General features: G+C 49.2%; 1 protein-coding gene across 1 annotated transcript; it reads right to left on the bottom strand.

Moving 5' to 3' along the window:
• Window positions 1-2,742: 2,742 nt before the first annotated feature.
• Window positions 2,743-7,076, bottom strand: LOC139005539 (beta-defensin 104A-like). Its single transcript, XM_070407765.1, has 2 exons — window positions 7,028-7,076; window positions 2,743-2,885 (listed from the first exon to the last, which is right to left on the bottom strand). Exons 1-2 carry the CDS (start codon window positions 7,074-7,076, stop codon window positions 2,743-2,745), a joined length of 192 nt encoding a protein of 63 aa, XP_070263866.1.
• Window positions 7,077-21,663: the final 14,587 nt, after the last annotated feature.

Here is a 21,663-nt window from a genome sequence, read left to right as displayed (position 1 = left end):
AAATGATCAAGCCCTTTGCCTGCCGAAAGCCACCTCCATCCTGATGGGGATGGCACCAGGACCCTTGCAGAATATCTCATCCTTGCTTCTAGCTCTTCCTAAAAGGATGTTGTCCATACACCTAATGCATAGCATGGTTCTCCTCTAACCTATCAGGGTGTGAGATCTCAGGTCATTTGAACCAAGGAGAGGGGGAGCAAGACAGCAGAGGCTGCACGACCAAGGAGGATGCTCGAGGTGGTGTTCCTGCATCTCACACTCGAGTTTTCCAGGAGGTAATGAGCTCCACCTGGAGGCCAGGAGGAGGAGGTGCTGACCATCTCATCACTGCCGGTTCCTCTTCCCAGGTAGGACCTTGGTGTAGATCTGCTCCCCCATGTTCTTCTCTCTCTCTCCTCTCTTTCTCTCTCTCATTCAAATAATTCACAAGTGGAAAATGTCCAAACTGCATTCTTCTTTCTGTTGATTTTCATGAGGCTAAATTCAAAGGCGTATTGGTCTTCCATTTCAAACTGCAGCCTTCAGATCCGTCCCATCCTTCAGAGAAAGAAGAGACAGCAATGCTGTCGAGTTTCCGAATGTGTATGCAGTACGTTGCTGGGGTCCAATCCCAGCCGGTCCAGGGGTCCCCAAAGGTGTGGACGGAGTCGGCGAAGAAGGAATGACACGAAGACAGCCTTCAGTTGATCAGCAGCCTAGTCAGGACCTCTAGCCAGGATCTCCAGCCAAAGTTCTGGTCGGAGTTCTGGTTAGGAACTGATCAGGATCTGATGTTTATTGTCTTGTTACAACCATATTTATACCAGCCGATTTTAATCCTGTCAATTTCTATTACAAAGGTTAGGGCGTTTCTTATCTCCATTCTAGGGAGTAAAGATTATGTAGCTTAACTACCCGCCTGGCACTTAATTAAGGGGTTGTATCCCCTCCCTAACCTCAGGGAAAGATCCCCACCTGGGGAAACAACCTTTCTCGGAGAGGTGACCTTGGTTAAAACACATGGCGCTAAAGAGAGCAAACATATTAAGAACAATATGCTATATATGCCAGGTCCCTTGAAACATATGCTGTGCAGATGTTTCTTTCCTGCAGCGACTGTGTCAAGCAGCAAGGATGGACCGGCTCCTGGCAGTACGTCAACTATGTCTTACTAATTCTGGAAACAATAAATTAGAACAATCTGCCTTTGTTCTTTTGCTATGAAGCCATGAAAGAGTATGACTTTGCAAAATAGTGTGACTTTTTCCTGGCTGAGAGGAGCAGTCATTATGAATATGTCTATGTAAATTATACTTGAGGGGAAGGGGCTATTTCAGACACACAGCCAATGGCGTTATGTGGGCCTTTAGGGTGCTAATTCTCAGAAACCGACTGACAAGAGCACTTATGAAACACGAGAGCATTTGGACACTCGCTGGTTGTTGAGTTATATTTAGAAGTGAGTGCTAGTTTTTTCCAGGTGTGGAAATAGAACTGTGATTACATTTTTCTCTGAGTTATACATTCCAAAGTATTTTCCGAGGAAGTGATAAGGCATCTTGAGTGCTTGTGGAAATAATCTAGGAGGGGGCTTGTCCAGGGATGAAGCTGGGTGGGTGAGATGGCTCCAGGGAGATGGGCTGATCCACCTTATTTGGCCCAAAGAGCACAGGTGGGCTTAACAGGTGGCAGCGTGTATGTCTACCAGGAGCACACAGTACCAGGCGTGGTTCTTGTTCACTATAGTGGCCCCTGACATTTATGGACTAGATCAGGGGTGGGCAAACTTTTTGACTCGAGGGCCACAATGGGTTCTTAAACTGGACCGGAGGGCTGGAACAAAAGCATGGATGGAGTGTTTGTGTGAACTAATATAAATTCCAAGTAAACATCATTACATAAAAGGGTAGGGTCTTTTTTTTTTTTTTTAGTTTTATTCATTTCAAAAGGGCCGGATCTGGCCCACGGGCCGTAGTTTGCCCACGGCTGGACTAGATCATGAGTCCCCTGGGTGTTTGCAAAATAGTGGCATTCTCATTCTATCCTTACTTCATTCATCAGCTGGGCTACTTTTGCAGAGAGGAGCTTTTCGTCATAAATCTTTTGGTTACCATGAGACAGTTTTGACAGGAAAGCCAGGAAAAGGGTTCTATTACTCCCTTTCCTTAGGGTCAGTGAGTGGATGCAACCCCTTAACACTCCCCAGGGCATGTGCTCTCTGCTGCCACCTGCTGACTCTGACGCTCATAGACATCCACTTGGGTCAACCTACATTGTTTTCCTCCCCAGAAGTTGATATTTTGCATTATAGTGTATACCAAACCAATTGCCCTTAATATTGATTTATTTTCCAAAGTAAAGAACAAAAGACACATGACTGCTGAGCAAAACTTCTGATCAGAAAAACAACACCAATATTATCAAGATCAATTGCTATAATTCAGGCCCAAAACAAAAAACACGATGTTCACTTAGGCTGTGGCTGATTAGATATATGTTAGTTAGGATTTACAGTGCTGAAACTCAGTTAACCTGCATTCCTTTCACAGCAGAGAAGAGCTGTCGGGGGCCTGGAAGCCGAGGCTCTGCTGCCCCTGCTCTGCTGCCTCCACTCTGCCTCTCAGCAAACCCTCCTTTAATATCCAGCTCAGGGGCTGCGCCTGGACTTTCTGTCTGTCAGCTCTCAAAAAGGGGAGGCTCTGAGGTCCGGCCGTCAGCGTGTCTAGGGATCAGGCCCCAGTGGGCTTGGGTATTTCACAGGATTCAATGAGGTGCCATCCGTCCTTTCAAACAGCATGGGCTAGTGTTGGGGCAGACTCCAATTTTGAATTCCTGTCTTTTACAATTCCACCGGCAGCGAGCAGTCCCATAGCCACATATCTTGTCTGCATCAAGGTCACCTCTCACTGAAATAACAAAGTCAGTCATTGTGATCAATTGCACCTGAGGATAAGAGGCAAGACATTGGAACAGGTTTTGTGGGGAAAGGCTGAAATGACATAGAGAATGTTTGAGGTCCCCACAATACACCCGGGTGCCTGGCCTGCCATGAAGTGCCGCCTATAAGGCTGGGAACCGGACTCCATAAAGTCAACTCAATTCCTTAAACTGGAATCTAGGCACCAAATTCTAGGTGCAAGGATGACATTCCATTCAAAGCTGTGGTAACATAACCATTGTTTCCAATTGTGTCTTGTTACAAGGATAACATATTCTTATTGTTCTTACACAAATAGTTATGTTGACATAAAAATAAGAATAAATAATAATTTCCTAATTCTGGAAGGATCAGGCAGGGAGAAAAAAATAAGCATTTTATTTTAGATATTTGCCCATCAGCAAATTTGAATCCAGATTATGGATGCAAAACAAATGCTTAGGCAGTAATTCAATGTCTCCAATTAAAGGCATGGAGTCAAGATATTAATCTCAACAGGTGAGTTGCTGGGGCTCCTCGCATGGGGCACCACCTTGCCAGGGCTGACCAGCAACTCCTGAACGTCAGATGAATGGATTACTCCAACACAATTTCACTGTGAAAGAGAGGCTAAGGGACTGCCTGGCTAAAGGAACCAGGCAACCTCTATTGCCTGCCTTGTTAGCCTTTTATTTTAATAGCAGTTTGAGACAAAGTTTATCTTTAAGATAGAATCAGTAGTAACCTTGGGAGGACACATGTGTTTGTAGTGTCCTTTAAGCAAGGGCACCCAGCGATTAAGCATAAGAATTCCAGTAAACACCCGGGGGCATGCACATGCACAGACTTGTTTGGAAAGGTCAAGGAATAATTAGAGGCATCACTTTTGATACTCCCCTAAGTCTCCCCTAAGGTGGAATTCAGATAAACAGGGCAGGCGGCCTTCCACACACTTCCCTTTTCTCAGAATGTCCTCCTTACAAACTTTCCAACCAAGTCTCTGTGCTCCCCAACATGAGAGTTTTTGGTAAGTAGGTTATCCATCTATATTTATTATTAATATAGCTATCTATACTGATGTATATTTATTTGTTTAACTATCCATCTATCTATATCTGTATTTATGTTTATGTCTACATCTTTGTCTACCTCTATAACTATGTCTACATCTGTATCTCTATCTCTATCTCTCTATCATCTTTATCTATCTCAGCAGGTTGCTTGGGGCTGACTGCCTGAGAGGAAGCTAGAGGTCTATTTATTTATAGACTCCAGGAGTCCCTCTTTAAAAGAAATATCAGATGGCTTCAGGACAGTTCCCTTGTCAAAACAAAACAGCAACAACAACAGCAACAAAACCCCAGAAAAAGAACCCAGGGACAAGGGACAGTCAATGTTAGCTACTCATGTTCCCCATCCAGGCGAAGCACGTGACACGTTGCTGAAAGCCAGCCACTCATTTTTATTGCAGCGTCTCAAGGGAGAAGCTGGGGAGGAGAAGGTGTAGCTAGATAGTCCATGGTTCTCCCAGAAGACTTTTCCTTGATGATGTTCTCTTTCTTGTCACTGTTGGAACATGGCTGGAGTATGAGGCAGCATTTCTGAGCCCTCTGGCAGAGAGCAACAAGCTTTTCATTTTTCTGACAAGATTTCACCTATTTCCCTTTAAGCTTGAGGCATTTATCATAAAAACAAAAAAACAAAAAAAAATGCATTTCTGGCTACACAAGGGAAGGGCCACTGGGATTAGTTCTCGTCTCGGCCACATCTGGTTACCAGGCACAGCCAGGGAGGGAACTAGTTGGTGAAGATTCTGTCTGAGTTGGTGCTTCTCCTACCATGAGAGGGCAGGGGAAATGGTTTCTATCTGGTCTCAGAACAGGAAGGACAGATTTGGCTCCCAGTGTTTGGGGGGCTTTGGGAAACAGACACTATTGTTCTCCTATCAAAATCTGTTGGATTGGGTTTTTTTTAAAGTTTTATAAGAATATATTTTTATTGATTTCAGAGATGAAGGGAGAGGGAGAGAGGAATAGAAACATTAGTGATGAGAGTGAATCATAGATCAGCTGCTTTCTGTATGCCCCACACTGGAGATAGAACCCACAACCTGGGTATGTGCCCTGACCAGGATTAGAACTGTGACCTCTTGGTTCATAGGTTGATGCTCAGCCACTGAGCCATGACTGCCATTATTAGCTTGTTCCTATAAACACCTGCAGTCAGTAATTTCCCCCAACACTCAAAGGGCTATAAGGTGAGAGAAGAGCCCTTCTGAGATGGGGGGATGTCCGAGGCTGGGGTGAAAACAAAATAAATGTAAAGAAGAAAGAAGTGTGCTAACATGAAGAAACTGCTTTGGAAAGAGTCAGTCTGATTTCTTCTCCACGTCCACCTCTGCATTCAAGAGCAGAAAGGGGAGCTGGGTGAGTTGCTCCCCATGCCTTCTCTTCACTAGTCTGCACAGGGGCCCGGTTCTGGCTTGAGGACTGGATCAGTAGCAACCATAAGAGCATCCAGCTTCAAGTTAAGGACAGACAGCACATCAGAATCCACACTGTAGAGTTGTCAAATTTGGATATTTGCAATGAAAGAGTCAGATGGACACAGATTGCAATGAATGTCAACATACAGCATGGACATGCACTAACAAGAGGGATGGGTGCCCCGCGTGCTCTGGTCCTGCCTCTCACAGCATAGAAGCTCATACGGATAAACACCCTGCATTTGAAGGACCAGGGAACTGTGGCTCCCACAGAAGGGGTCTGTACTCTCTGTCCTCCTAATTTGTAAGGTGTCTCAGGCTAGGGTGCTGGCCCTCACTCTGACAACAGCCCTTGCATTGGGTTCAACTCTCAGTGATGGTCCAGGAAGAGAGGCCTCTGGGAAGAGGAAGAGCATTGGTGACCACAGGCTCCTGGTGAATTCTCAGAGACGCCCATCTAGAGGCTCATGCAACTCTGCGCAGATGTGAGCACCCAAGACACATCTATGGCAAAGGTTCATGTGCTCAGATCAAATTATATCATAAAATCTTCACAAGATTGATACCTGGTCTGTGTCTGATGTGTGCGTCAAAGCCAGTGAAATAAATGGCTCACTGTAGGCCCCGATCTTCATGTCCTTGACCCAGAATCTACTTTCCCAGGCTTATTGCAAATCTCCTGGTGCAGGGGCGTGCATGGCGAGCATAGACACTTTGAACCTTGCACAGAGCTGACTGGCATCTGGGGTGCACCCGGGCTCACTGTGAATTCTGCAAACCCCTCCTTTGGTCTCTGGAACCCAGGGTGAGTCTAGTCTTAGACTTTAATGTTTGGGAGGATCAGACTAGAGCCAATGGCGGTTCCAGGAACAGGAAAAAGTGGTGAGAGTTATGGTTGGGAAAGGAAAAGTCCTCTCACTGTGGACAGAACTGGTCTCAGAGCCTGGCTCACCCTTGTGCATCTGCAGGACTCAGCACCTGCTTACCCCCCCCCGCCCTGAACCTCACTATCTGTACCTGCAAAAGAGATGTAAAATGGTTCTTCCTAATCAAAAGAGATGCTTGGAATGTACCTGAGTTAGGGCCGGGCAGAGTTTCAGGAAGGCACTTGCATTGCAGAGCTAAATGCATGTCAGCATGTAGAGTTGTTGTCCCACTCTCCAGCTGCATAGCTTGTGTTACAGGCATTGCAGCTGGTTTGACTCGCACCCACTGGCACGAATAGCGCCTCTAAGCTCCATTTCTTTTGATTTCCAGCTCTTCCTTTATTACCCATCTTCCTCTCTATCACAGCTATGTTTTAAAAGAACCATAGATAGTTACCCTTGCTTTTCTTTCTTTTTGCAAATTTTTCTTTTGGCTAGTGAGCATGATAGTAGGGGGTCCAGGGGCACCTTTGCTGGCTTATCTGTGTTTCTGCAAACCTGTGACACCCCGTCCCAGACAGTAATGGAAAAGGGGAAGAGTTTGTAGAAGAGGCACGAGGGGCCTGCCACCTCCTGGAGCCAGTGGTCCCCGCAGGGCCATGGGGCCCAGGGCGCCCTTGTTTCCCGGAGTTGACCTTGGCCACGTCCTCCCCGAGGCAGGTCCTGTCTTCCGTCCGTCCACCCCCTCTGATGCCCATCTTGCAAAGGGGCTCATGTTACCTGGGGCCAGAAGGAGGAAAACAGCGAGGAGAAAGAGGATCGTCTTCATGAGTTCCGGGGTCTGGAGAGATCAGCTCGGCGTCCATGAAAAATGAAGCAAATACCCCCATTTATGCGTTGTTCTCAGACCAAACCCGATCTTGATCGCTGAGGCATGAAGAAGTGTCTCTGCGCTCGGCTGCACCGAGCCCACGTACCTTGGTGGGTGTCAGCCTGCAGCTCCTCCGGGTGTTGGTTTTACTCTGGAAAGTTCCCAAGAAGAAGTTGGGATGTCGGGAGGGCAGAGCAGGTGTGCACTGAGGACCAAAGCTCCATATCCACCGAGCCCCACCAACCAGGCCGCACATCATGATTTTTATGGCAGTACATCTCATGGTGGATCGTTTCGGGGGGCGTGGTTGTGCGCATTGATTCTAGTCTCTGTTCACGAGGCGTGTCCGCGTCTGGAGCCCATCAGCCCCTGGCGCGCGCTTCCCAGACCAGCCAGCACCCTCAGGCCGCAGTTCTGTCCCGTGGAGCAGGGTCTCCACTCCTGGGACTAATCTCTGGAATGGCTCCATGTCCGCCTCCGAGGCGCATGTCCAGCTGTGCTGACGTGAATCGGGTGGATTGTGCCCTCGGGATGGCCGCGAATGCACGAAAACGTCCGGGTGCCCTCCCAGGATCAGCAGCCACGCACACCCGGGGAGGATCGTGTGGCTCACGAGAGCCCCCCAAACATTTCTTACCCCTCCCTGATGGGCTGTCACTGCCCTTGCCACCCTGGAGAGGCTGGGAAATGACCAGATGCCCGAGAGTCCTCCAGGTTTTCCACCAGAGCCCACAGCCCCGGATCCGCCATTGCCCAAGAGGCTTGTCCTGGGCCCACCCGAGCCTGTCTAACTATGTGTGGTCCCCTCTTCGACCCAGGAAACAGATGCCGCCATGCAAGACGTGGAGAAGTTGCCCTGCGGGGCTCCTCGGGCGCCTGTGGAATCTCCCAAGTCCTCTCCAGGCCTGGGAAACGCTTCGGCAGGCCCGTCGCGCCCTCTGCTGGTCGAGGAGAGCCAAAACAAGCCCCCCCCCCCCCCCCCCCCTCCCCTGCAGCCTTGTCTGGGGAAGGCAGGGCCAGGTGCCTGTACCTCCCCAGTTCTGGGTAGACCCCAGGGGAGAAGGTCCAGAAGGGGGCGCTGTCTGCGAGCAGGCAGGGACTGAAGAGTGCTCATGGATGTCGATGGACCATGCAGGTCAAGGAGTGTCCGTGCGTGACCGCGGATGTACACACACACACACACACACACACACACACACACACAGGAGCACAAGGTCCGCTATCAAGATTTCTGTTGAGTGACCCACGTCTAGGAGCTTTACTGTAGCTTTTTTCCTTGTGGCTTGGGCCTGTGTATAATATTTTTAAAAAATATATATTTTATTGTTTTTTTACAGAGAGGAAGGGAGAGGGATAGAGAGTTAGAAACATCGATGAGAGAGAAACATCGATCAGCTGCCTCCTGCACACCTCCTACTGGGGATGTGCCCGCAGCCAAGGTCCATGCCCTTGACCAGAATCGAACCTGGGACCCTTGAGTCCACAGGCCAACGCTATATCCACTGAGCCAAACCGGTTAGGCCTGTGTATAATATTTGATGCTCACCTGAGATTCTGATCACACCTACAATAAAACCTACCTCATTCGATTAAATCATTTTGAAAAATAGATGTCATACAGAGGAGCGTAACATCCTGATTCCCAGTTCAGTTCTGCTCCATCCCGGCTGAGGGAAGCGCCTAGGCCTGGCTCTGACCTGTGAAACGGGAAGGATGTGCTGGGCTGGCTCCTGGTGGGCACTGGCTGGGCGGCAAGTGTTACTCTACCAGGTCTACCTTCTACAGTAACAGGATTCGGCCAAGAGAGGCCGACATTCTCTGTTGCCTCCCAAGGCAGGCAGCTGGGCTGGGCGGAAACCACACCTGGTTACCATTCAGCAGGGAAAGTGGAGGCTGAAGGATGGTTTTGGGGCCGTGTGAGCATTCAGCTGCCCTGGGAGTCCTGTTCCACCTGCCATTCTGCAGACAGGTCCTCTCAGGTGGCCGCATTGTCCAAGCCGAGCCCTCCAGGAGCTGGAAGCCAGCTCGGTGCTCATCACGTTTCCCAGTGGGTGGGTTGGGGGTGGGGGCATGGGTGGAGTGCTCACCTGGTGTCTGCTCCCCTCTGTCTAAGGGGTCAACCCACCGGCCCCTCCCAGACTTGTTTGAGGACCCTGGGGCTGCAGGCAGGACCTGGGGGGACTAGTGACAAGCTGGGGCCCAGGCTCAGCAGGTCCCTTTGAGGTGCAAAGGAGTGATGAAGGTGCTGTGGGCTGAATGAGAACTCCATGGGATGAGAGATGCTGCCACAGAAGTGGTGTGCATCAGGGACTTGGACCAGGTGGTACCAGGGCAGAGCCACATCTCACAGAACAAATGCAGGATGTCAGCCTGTTTGCAGACCCAGAATCAATTTCTTTTTTAGGTAAAACAAAATCTGCTAGGGGAGGCAGGTGGTGGAAACCAGACACAGGAAGAATAATGGTACTTTGTAATGTCAGCCACAGACCACCTCGAGAGGAGGCATGGGTTCTTCACACAAGGCGCTCACCCCAATGCAGTGGGACTCTGCTAAGGTTACCAACTGCGAGAGACCGCAGGGCAAAGACAGCAGCCATCCAGAGGCACTGGTGCAATGACAGGACCCTGTCCACTGGGGTTGGAGGAGGCGGGGGTGGAGGGAAAGGTGACCACTTACCCAGAGGTCACAGGTAAAGGTGACACAGGCTGTGGGCAGCCCAGGGTTCCATTTTTAGCTCTGCCCTTTTACTGCTGTGTGCCCTTAAGAAAGTTGCTTGCCCTCTCTGTGTTGCAGTAGCCTCATCTATACAATGGGCCACAGTTGTTCCTCACAGGAGTGTGTGGTGATTGTGTGTGCCCCATTTGCCCTGAGGGCTTTCTGGTCCCTAGTAAGCACCCCCACCTCACCATCCTTCCCTCCTCTAGCCTTCCAGGGACTGCATAGCCCAGGGGTGGGCAAAATTTTTGACTCAGGGCCACAATGGGTTCTTAAACTGGGCCGGAGGGCTGGAACAAAAGCATGGATGGAGTGTTTGTGTGAACTAATATAAATTCCAAGTAAACATCATTACATAAAAGGGTACGGTCTTTTTTTTTTTTTAGTTTTATTCATTTCAAACTGGCCGGATCTGGCCCGTGGGCCGTAGTTTGCCCACGGCTGGCATAGCCCCTCTGGACCTCTTGCATGGACTCTGGATGGGCCACTGCTGTCCTGTCTCCTCTTCAATCCCAGTTGTCAGAGTCCCAGCAGGAAAGAGATTGCACATGCAAATGATTTCCTGGAAGGGCTTTGGCAAAGGGACTGTTGACAGGTGTGAGAGCAGGGCAGACAGCCAACCGGGATGTGGCACCTCAGAAACAGAGACAATCCAAGGTCTGAAGGGGGTGGTGCCACGTGAACATGAGAGAGTGGGCAGGTGAACAAGATGGGGCACGTGATCAACTGGAAGTGGGCACATGAACAAGGAGGCAAGGCCACGTGAAGATTGAAGGGATGCAGTCAGGAGCCCACAAAAGCTGAAGAGGTAGGAAGGACCCTCCCTGGATCCCTTCAAGGGAGCACATCAGCAGAAATCCCTGATTTCGGACTGTGGCCCCAGAATGGGGAGAGCACATGTTCCTGCTTGTTGAGGCCAGTATGTAGTCATTGGAACAGCAGTCCCAGGAAATAGATCCCTCCTTGCCCCTCCTTTTGGGGCTTTGACCAGGTTCTGGGAACAGCTGAGCCCTATGCCCCAGCATGGGAGACACTTTAGACCTCTCACTGTAGGGCTCACAGGGAGATTCATCCCTGTATCTGTGCCTGAGCCCTGTCTCCCACTCCCCCAGGTTCTCTGACCAGTAGCTATGATGCGCACTGACCACCAGGGGGCAGATGCTCAATGCAGGAGCTGCCAAGCTGCAGTGACTTGGCAGCAGTGGTTCAGTGATGCACCCCGGAACCAGAGAGGAGGGAGCCCAGTTCTAGGGTGCATCACCTGTGGACCGCTCTCTCGCAATCCGGGACCCCTCGGGGGATGTCGGAGAGCCAGTTTCAGCCTGATCCCTGCAGGCCAGGCTGAGGAACCCCACCTGCTGGAGGGACCCTGCTCACTCTGCAGATGCCCTTTGAGCTGCGGTGCCACACCAGGTGTGGCCAGCTGGGGAGGGACCGAGGGAGGTTGGCTCCAGGGCGTGTTTGGCTCATCTCGCCTAGTCCTGCCCCGTGGCCACCTTCTAATTAATTTCTTTTCAATGCTTTGGGGCATGAGTAACATAATAAAGTAATGATAATATTAATAACCAAAATACTAATATCTATGTTCCATTTATATACATTTATTTTTCATTAAAATGGATGCTGTAAAAATTTCAATCTGCACTAAGAAAAAAATTGCAAAATTTCAAAGCCAAAGTAAAACAGGCAACTCCCAATGGTAGCACGTGTCCTGTCAGTACACTAAGCAGCCAGGAGTAATGGTTCCCTGTGAGGCTTTTCGGCAGTAATACTCCAGGTCTCTGCGGTCCACACATTGGAAGGTTATGAATGGTTTCTAATGCTCAATATGCACTTTCGATAATCCATTTTCAATGTTTTAAAGCATATATATTAATGGAAGTTATATATTAAATCTGAAAAAATGGACTTTCTATTATTCTCTATGTCATTGTACAATAATCATTAAAAAGCAAAGTTTTTATCAATTACTTTATTAACAAATCTATAACCATGCTACTTTATGTTTGGCATTTATAGAATCATTGTTTCAAATAAATTACATCCTATATAATAAAAGGTTAATATGAAATTGATGGAATGATGGAATGAATAGTTGCTATGATGGTACTGAGCACCGGAGGGCAGACGCTCAATGCAGGAGCTTCCCCCTGGTGGTCACTGTGCTCCCACAGGGGGAGGGCCTTTCAGCCAGAAGCTGGGTTCATGGCTGGTGAGTGCAGCAGCGATGGTGGGAGCCTCTCCCACTTCTGCAGCACCGCTAAAGATGTCCTACAGCCAGCTTAGGCCCACTCCCCAGGCTTAAGCTGTCATTTTTACAACCCCTGAGGACTCCTGGACTGCAAGAGGGTGCAGTCTGGGCTGAGGGACCCCCCCCACCACCCCTGAGTGCATGAATTTTGTGCACTGGCCCTCTAGTCTTTTTTAAAATTCATGAGAAGGAGTGGTTTACTGTAAAGTACAGATTTCTAAACAGGCCATATATTTAATTAAATATTTATAAGACTCTAAGAAATACCTGAATTCATAAAAATGCTGGCAAATCAAAAAACATTGATTATAGTCTAAATAAAATAAAAATGATAATTCTTATAACTGTTTTAAATATTGTTAATTTTTAAATCTTATTATTTTTCAAATAAAAGAAAAACCAAAAGGAGACATTCCACATTAGTATAAAGGTTCATTAACCAGGTTACAGGGACTGATAAATTAACAACATTAATGTCACAATATTCTTGCAGAGACAAAGAGGTCAATGACCACGACTTAACACCAGGACATTTTTGTCCATTTAAGGAAACATTAATTAAAGACTCTCCAATATTGTTGCAATGAACCTTATCAGGTTCCTAATCACTAATGGACATCTGCCCTTGTCTATGACACCTCCATCAGCAGTGGAAGTCAAAAGGCTTTCAAGGATAGATAACATTCACAAACATAAAAAACAGCCAGCCATCCTGAGGCACTGACAAGGCCTATATACCTAGAAATCCTATGTAATAAAATCCTAATGTCCTAAGTGTCTGGTTGTCCAGCTGGCCAGTCAACCAATCAAAGTTTAATATGCTAATGTTATGCTAAGGCCACTCAACTGCTCAATATGACGTGCACTGACCACCAGGGGCCAGACACTCTGACCAGTAGGTTAGCTTGCTGCTGGGGTCCAGCCAATCAGGAGTAAGTGAGACAGGCGGGACATGCCCTCGAGCCCTCCTGCAGTGCTTCCCTGGCCCCGATTGTTTAGGGGTCCCTCAGCCTGGCCAGCACCCTCTCACAATCCGGGATCCCTTGGGGGATGTCAGAGAACTGGTTTTGGCCTGATTTCACAGGCCAGGCCAAGGGACCTCACAGGTGCACAAATTTGTGTACTGGGCCTCTAGTATTATTAAGAATAGTAATGTTTATATGCCCATCCAGAGTTTGAGTGTCAACCTCTGACTGAACCAGGAGGTCATGGCTTGATTTCAGGTCAGGGCACATGCCCGGGTTGCAGGGCAGTCTTGAACTCTGGTGGAGGATATGCAGGAGGCAACTGATCAGTGATTCTCTTCCATTATTAATGTTTCAATCTCTTTCTCCCTCTCCCAAATCAATAAAAATATAATTACAAAATATACTCTTTATCGTTTCTCATTTAAAGATTTAAAATACTGTTAAAAATAATTAACCTCAAAAATTTTATATGTAAAGTTCAATGTTCAATGTTATTTATTTTTTACATAGAGGATGGTAGAGGGAAAGAGAATCAGAAACTTTGATGAAAGAGAAACATCCATCAGCTGCCTCCTGCACCTCCCGTACTGGATATGTGCCCGCAGCCAAGGTCCATGCCCCTGATGGCTTAGCGGTCAGAGCGCCTGCTGTGTGTGAGGCTGAGAGTGAGGTGAGCTGCACACTTGCAGGATGTGAGGAGAGCTCCCCCCCAGGTGTGATGTGGGAAGTGAGATAGTGTCTTGGACAAGTGGCATTGCACACTTGGCTTTCTTTTTTTTTATTATTGCTAAAAGTATTACAAAGGGTATTACATATGTGTCCTTCCCCCCCCACCCCCGCCCTTGACAATCCCCTGCCCTCCCTTCCCCCCCAGTGTCTTATGTCCATTAGTTATGCTTACATGCATGCATACAAGTCCTTCGGTTGATCTCTTACCCCCCTCCCTCCTGCCCCCCAACCCTCCCTGGCCTTCCCGCTGCAGTTTGACAATCAGTTTGAGGCAGCTCTGCCTCTGTATCTATTATTGTTCAAAAGTCTGTAATGGTCTTTATTATCCATGAATGAGTGAGATCATGTGGTATTTTTCCTTCATTGACTGGCTTATTTCACTTAGCATAATGCTCTCCAGGTCCATCCATGCTGTTGCAAATGGTAAGAGTTCCTTTTTTACAGCAGCGTAGTATTCCATCGTGTAGATGTACCACAGTTTTCTAATCCAATCATCTACTAATGGGCACTTAGGCTGTTTCCAGATCTTAGCTATGGTGAATTGTGCTGCTATGAACATATGGGTGCACATATCCTTTCTGATTGGTGTTTCTGGTTTCTTGGTTGGCTTTCCTTTGTTGCTGAGACTTTTATTTCTCAGGCAGGAGCCACAGTCACAGCCACCCCTGTGTCTCTCCTGTGTCTGGTGCGCTGAGCTCTTTTCTGTGTTATATTCCCCAGGTTAAGGGGATGTCGTCCTAAAAATGATGTGTTTTAGCTGTAAGCACATGTCCGGAAGGTTCCCGTGTGTGATTGGCAGTGAGGGACATGTTTGTGGGATTTGGGTTTGTCCTCCTGTGAGTGCAGGAGGTAAGCAATCATGGATGTCTCTCCCTGCGGTGGATGTTTCTGTGTGTGTTCTTTGCACTTCATCCCTCCCTTCCATGGTTCCTGAAAGATCCAAGAAGAAAATATCCTTGTGTGAGGATTAACCAATAAAAACGGGTTGGGGGGCGTGTCATTTCGTGAATTTATAATTTCTAAAAAGAACAAATGGAGAGGTGTCGTTGAAAAGAAAAAAGCCTGTGCACCCCTTGCAGCCCTTTGAAGGGGCATCTTGGAGACGGGTGCACTGAGGTTCCCTGTCAGGTGACTCTCTCATCGTGTCCAAGCTGCTGATTTTGTGGCCTTTTGACAGAAAGCAGAGAGTGTTGGCTGTAGCAGGTCTATGTGTGAAGCTGATGCAGCGAGCATCGTGGGCTAGTGTTCATCTTTCCTGTGAAAGATGTAAATTTTCAACCATTTCCATCCACCCTAAGCGGAAATAAACATGTATTCCTGCATCTATTTTGAGCACGTGGCATTCCTGTGGAAGTGCCCATGCGATAAAGTAGGATTGCTTTGTTATTTTCCGTATAGTAAATGTGAATGTGATCAGCATGAAGCAGTGCGTCCTTGTTTCTGAATGTTGTGAATCCTTTGAAGTTGCCATGCTAAGGTCACTGTGCTTGAAATCTGCTGAGGAAAGAGAAGCGATCTTTGTTGAAAGTGAAAGGTTTGCATGGTTTTTTTTTCTTCCACTCACTCCTTGTGCGAATATGACGGTTCAAAAATAAGATTTTTTAAAAAACCCACAGGCATTCCGAATGAAAAGATGTTCCTTGGAATGGAAGTGTGGAGGGAGGAGAGCATCCTAGTCTTGTCAAGTTCCTCCCAGGAAGCTGTGTGGGAGCCCATGTGTGTCTGTCCCTTTTGGTGAGAGGATTGCATTTGGAAAGGCGTGTCCCTGTTTGGCCAGCAGGTGGAGCCAAGACCTAGGTGAGGAGGAATGTTTGTGTGTGTGTTTGTGTTGGGAGAGATTTGCTTGTCATCCCTGCAGGATGTGAGGCTCGTGAGTGGGCACTGTGGGCAGAGGTGCCCTTTGGTAACGGGTGTATGAAAGGGGTGATCCCGTGGCTATGTCTTTTTTGTACTGGAACCCCTATTTTTTGTCGGCCGGAATGGCAGAATGAATTCCCTGCTAGAAAGTGTGGAGATGTGTTGACGACGAAGTGCAGAGTTGCACGTAGGGAGGGTGACAAGGGTCCCACTAGGTTCCTTTTTTCCATGTGCTGTCAAGGGTGTAGATCCTGCTATGCCCTCTGCTGGGTCCATATTCTCCTTGTGGTTGGTTCTCCTAGTGCAGTGATGGCGAACCTATGACACGCGTGTTAGAGGTGACAGGCAAAGTCCCTTTTTTGGTTGATTTTTCTTTGTTCAATGGCATTTAAATTGTCTAACCTGACAAGTGTGCTGCAGTTTCCCTAAATATCACCCCGCTTCACCATATCCTAAAACTTTTCTATTGGAAAGACATAACTGCTTTTTGCATTGTTATGTAAATTGATAGAACAGCATAGAAGTTTTAGTCAATGATCCCAACCATCCATCCATTGTGTAGGATGAGGATGATGTCTCTGTAGAACATTTGCGTCCACATGTTCCGTAAAATAAGTGGTTTTGGGACCCTGACACATAGTAGTGTTATGGGGCAGGGGACTGAGCCATGAAAAAGTTACTGAATGTTACAATGTTATAGAGTAAAGGGTTACGGAAAGTGTTGAGGGGGGAATGAGACATGAGAAATTGAATGTGCTTGGAGGGAGAGGGGGGATGTATGAGTAAGAAGTGCGTCAGGGTCAGTGGAAGAAGGATTGTTAGATTGTCTTAGAAAAACAATGTGTTATGATATGCTCCAGCCAGGTGTTACTCTGTTTAACCTTAATGGAATGCTTTGTAGTTAATTTTTCTTAACACAGTCTTGCTATAAAGGATCATACTGCACCCTTGGTCTCTGCCACATGCTCCGAATCTCCCAGAGGGGGAGATAGGTGCTGTGGTCAGCTGGCCAGCTTAATAAAAAGGCTTTCAAATTTAAATTCTGAGTCGGTGGTCTATCTCGTTGAGCCAACCCATAACAGTAGGTGACAGATGTATAGGAACCTGTATGAATTTTTCCCAATTAGAGAGGTGGGGTGGACATCCATGAGCCTTTGCTGTGGGTCCACCTCTCAGGAGCATGTCGTTCAGGGTGAAGAGCAGCATTGTGGAGCGCAGCACTTCCCTGTGAGTGTCCTGAGCTGCGCAGTCCCATGTGACAGTGTCTCTGGAGGCAGAGCCTAGGCATTGCGGCTTGTAGTCCCAGCAATGAATGTGGTAAGGTAGGAACCAGGAATGTGTCCGTGCTGGCGTGGTCATTGGTTAGAGTGTATGGCATTTAAATACATAAAATAAATATCAAAAGTATAAGTGTTTGTTTTACTATGGTTGCAAATATCAAAAAATTTCTATCTGTGACAAGGCCCCAGAGCTCAGTTAGGGTTTTTCAAAATGCTGACGCGACAGGGCAAGCTCCCAAGGTTCGCCATCCCTGCGCCTAGTAAGTCCTGGGCTCCAAGGCTGACCTTGCCATGGGCCTTGTGAGGTCGTCCCTCCTGCTTCCCTCTGGGCTTTCTTGTTTTTCACCGGAATCCAGGGCTTCCTTGTCTTTTTTGGTAAATCTTGACCTTTGTGGTCTATTTGCATTTTCTTTGTTACGCAAATGTGAGTGTTGGTGTTCCATTGTGTTATGGAGATGTGAGCGCCCCTGGCTTGGTTGTGTTGTGGCCATGTCCCTTGTTGCAGTGTGTGCCCCTGTGTTTTTTTTCATGGAGCCCAATGGACCCAAATGCCTAAGCCTGCCTGCATCCCCCCTGAAATGGGTGGTTGAGTGTGAGCGCGTGGCAGCTCAGCTGGTGCTAAGGAAAAAGGTGTCTTTCCATTTGTCATGTGCCCTGAGGCCCGCGGTCCCCCTGTCCATTGTGCAGTGCATTGTTTTTGCCCCCCCCCCCCCTCCGCCAGCCCAGAGTGTTTTAAGCAAGGCCAGCAGTCCCCAATGTTGCGAGGAGCCTGTTTTGTGGAGGGTTGGTTTGTCGCTGGGCCATGGAATTGTGTGATGGGTGAGGTGGCAAAGGCTTGGTATGTGAGTCATTCAGAAAAGGATGGGATTCTCAGGTGAAGCATGTGAAGGGTCTTCCTGGCATGGTGGGGGGTTAGGTCCGTCGGTCATGTGAGGAGGGAGGGTCGGTGGCCTGCCCACCCCCCACTCTGTGCCCCTGTGCCCGTGCAGGCTTGAGTTTGTGAGCCCACGGCTGGCCAGGTGTTTGAGCATGTTGGGTGAGTCCCTGTGATGGGGTGGGTGTTGGATGTAAGGTTTGCGCCATGAATTGGTAGCTGCGATTGGACAAGCTGGTATCTGCCATGTCCCATTTTCCTCCCCTGCTAGGATGTGGTTGAAAGGGCGAGGGCTAGGTTGCCCCAGGGTAGGGGCTACGTCCTACTCTGCTAGCCACACCCAGGCGGCAGAGCACAGTTCTTTCTCCTCCGCTTACTCCAACCCCCCCTATATAACCGGTCTTCAGGCGGGGTTCGCTCGCTCAGCCACTTGGTTTGCCTTGGTGTCGGTGAGCCTGGTGGATGGGGAGCCCAAGCTAGCTTGAAATACAGATTCTTATGCTTTTGCATCGAATTGGCTCCCTGATGTGGTTTCTTGGGAATCTTGAAATCTGGGCACAACAGTGGTTTGAATGCCAGGATGGAGTGTTGATCTGGAGTCCGTGATGCCATGGAAGTGCGTTGAACCCTGTCATCGTAGGAGAAAGCAGATGGGATGTTTGTGGTTGTTGTGTTTGTTTGGTGGATGTGCTGAATGTGGCCTTTGCAGGTTTGCATGAGTCCCTGAGGGAAGTGCTTTGCAGCGGCGTCAGCAAGGGAAGAGGCCGAAGTCCTCCGTGAGGATGTCCTGCCAAGGGAATGGTTGAATTGCAAAGGAGTTTGTCCTGGTCGGTGGTGTCCTCGGGCCCTGTGTTCCCTGAGCAAGATGGATTTGCATGTGGATGGAGGCTTTTGTCGTTTTGTGTGTGAGCGGAGGTAGTTGTGAAATGTCTTTGTTCCTTTGAAGTTGCATTTGTTGGTCCTCCTGAGGGCGCAGCCCCGCCCCATGGCTTGGAGCTGAACTCGCTGTATTGTTGTGATTGTTTGAATGGTTAAGCCTGAGTGTCCTGCAGGCACGTCCGTTTATTCCCCCCCCCCGCCCCCCCAAGCCTAGAGGTTTGGTCCAGTTTGGTTTGTCCTTCCTCCGCCATGTGTGAGGCGTGCGTGGATTTGAAATGATGCATTGAGCTGTCCTGGTGTGATTTTCAATGTGTCAAAGAAGTTCCTTTGTGTGGAGAGAGCAAGGGCAGCGTCGGGGTGCCAAGTCGTTGAGACTAGTTTTTCGGATTTGGGAGGAGGAAGTGGCTGTGGGTATTTGCAAGGGCTGGTCATGTCGTTGCTGGGAGGGAGGGAGGGAAGGAAGGAAGGAAGGAAGGAAGGAAGGAAGGAAGGAAGGAAGGAAGGAAGGAAGGAAGGGGCGGAGGAGGTTTGTATTAGGTTTTACGCCGCCACAAGGAAAAACCGTGAGTCCAATCAGAGACTAGATTAAACAGGCTTTATTGGGAACACACGGGCGGGTTCACCAGCTCGGAGAGGGGAGCAGGAGAAGCCGCGCCAGACTGGAACAGGGGCAAGTTTTTATGCTGGCAGAGACTGGTGGCAGTGGGGGTTGTCCGGGGTCAGGTGAAACCTGCGGTCTGTCCTGCGGTTTTGGCCATTTCCAGGAGCTGTTTGTCCGGCAGGGACTTTCCACCAGGGTAGGGCAGTTTCTGGACGTCAGTGTGATGAGGTCAGTTTTTCACCGGCCCAAGAGAGGGAGGGGGTCTTTTCGCCCCCGGGGCAGGGTGCCAGCGAATACCGGACAGTTTGTTTAGGCCCAAGGAAATGTTTGTGGTGCAGAAGGTCTGTGTTTGTGGCGTGATTGTGTATTTGGAGCCTCTGAGTCGTGTTGTTGAGATTCGCCAGAGGGTCCGTTTGCCTCCATGCAGCCCCCTTTTCCCTGAGTGTTCCTTGTGCATGTGGTTGAGATGGTTCTGTGGCTTTGTTGTGGTTGTGTTTTTCCTGGTCCTTGTATGTATTTGTAGCAGAATGGTCGTCTGAGATGGGTTTCGTGGTCAGAGTGTTTGTTCGAGTGTGTGGTTTGTGCTTGTTGGTTGAAGGAGTTTTTATGGTCATGCATCTGTGAACCGTCAAGCGATGGGCAAGAGGGGTTGCTGTTTGCTGTGAGGGCAGAGGTGGTGTGGGGGTGGAGGCGAGAGGCGGGGCTGTGTTTGTAGGAGTTGTCGAGTGTGGTTGTGAGGCCAAGGTATGGCATTCCGTTTAGATGGGAAGGTCGGTGAGGCGAGCCGTAAGGCGGATGTAAGTGCAAGTTGGAGTGTGCAAGTGGTAGGGCGTGTTGGTGAGAGGTGAGGTTTGGCGTGGGGCTCCGTGCGGGGGTCCTGAGGTGAGCTTGTGCCATTTTTCGGTCTAGCTAGGCTGTGAGCGATGAGGCCATGAGAGAGAGCTGTTGGTCAAGTCGTTTGTTTTGAAGGGATTTGTATGTCTTTTCCTTTGTAAGTGGTTGAGTGTTGTGTGGCACGGTCCCTATGGCAGGTGTGAGGTGGCCCAGAAAAGCGGCGAAGAGAAGCAAGAGAACCGGGTGAATCAGAAAGAAAAGAAGTTTCTTTGTGTTGTCGGGTGAGCCCCACTGGCCCAAAAGGTGGGTCCAGGGAATTTCCCGCCTCCAGGGAGGGAGGGGCATCTTTTTATGGAGGTGTTTGGTGAGGGCGGGGGGCCCGAGCTGAGGAAGTCTCAGGGATTATCACGGCCTTTAATGAGGAAGTGTCAGCCGCAGGGGGTGAGCGGGGTATTGAGGAAGAAGTTAGTGTGTGTGTGTGTGGGGGGGGGTATGTGGATTCAGGGAGAAGAAGCCGGTATCTGTGTCTGGCATGTTGATCTTTGAGACATTCCAGGGGAAGTCCATTGTCTCATGCTATGTCTGCATGTATCCAATCCTGGGCTCTCTCCGACCTAACAGTAGGCAGCGGCCAGTGTGTCCCTGTTTGCTGATGGTGTCAGCGAGAGAGAGAGGTGTTGTGTGAAGATGTGATTTTTCTGAATGCATTTCATGTGGTAAGCGTTTTGTATTGTCGGGGAAGGTAGTGAGTCCCATCCGTGTGTGGCGTGTGATTTTGTCGTGCAGCCAGTGTCGTGTGGAGTTGAGTAGAAGGCATCTGTTTGCAAAGGCAAAGAGAAGAGGCCATTGGAGATTTTTGGCAGAAATGTGTTTGCGAGGCGTTGTTGTTTGCCAGTGAAAGATCAGACGGAGGCCTAAAACCAGGACTACAGGCTTTATTAGAGGAGAAGCACCTGCCGGGCTGTCTCTCGAGGGGAGAACAGCAACACGTGCAGGGGTGGGCACGCCTTTTGAGGGGCAGAATGGGAAGGGGTGGGGGGCTTAGTGTACTCGGCGCACACTGATTGGTGGCTTACTGCATTGTCCATATAGGACAAGGGCTTAGGGTATTTGGCAGGTGTGGATTGGTGGTCCAATGTCTAGTCCATATGAGGTACCTGGTTAGTCCCTCAGGTGTTTCTGGGCTGCAGGTTACGTCCTACCCCGCCCACCAGTTGGGGGAAGGGAGGATTTATCAGCCAGCGCTGGGGTTCCCTGGGGCCAAAGGTTGATGGGGCGGTGGATGGGCCATTGTTGAGGGGATGAGGGTGGAGGTTTGTGGCTCCCTGCAGGCATGGCCATGTGGGTGTGGCTGTGGAGAGGGCAGGCGATGGTGGTGTGTGGCTGGAAGTTGTGTCTGTTTGGATGTTATTAGGTTTGAAATGGGGAGGAAGGGTGAGGTTTCAGAGGGTGCAGCGCTCGCGTGGGTTGTGTGGGACGGAGCCTGTCTGGTGGGGCGAGGTGCGTGTGGGCCGGGAGAGTGGGCCGAGTGTGGTGCGTGTCTGTGAGGCCCGATG

Source organism: Myotis yumanensis, unplaced genomic scaffold (genome assembly GCF_028538775.1).
Source record: "Myotis yumanensis isolate MYYU_CA2020_CCGP unplaced genomic scaffold, mMyoYum1.0.hap1 SCAF_3, whole genome shotgun sequence".
NCBI classification, from domain to species: domain Eukaryota; kingdom Metazoa; phylum Chordata; class Mammalia; order Chiroptera; family Vespertilionidae; genus Myotis; species Myotis yumanensis.
This window is presented reverse-complemented; position numbering and strand designations above follow the sequence as displayed.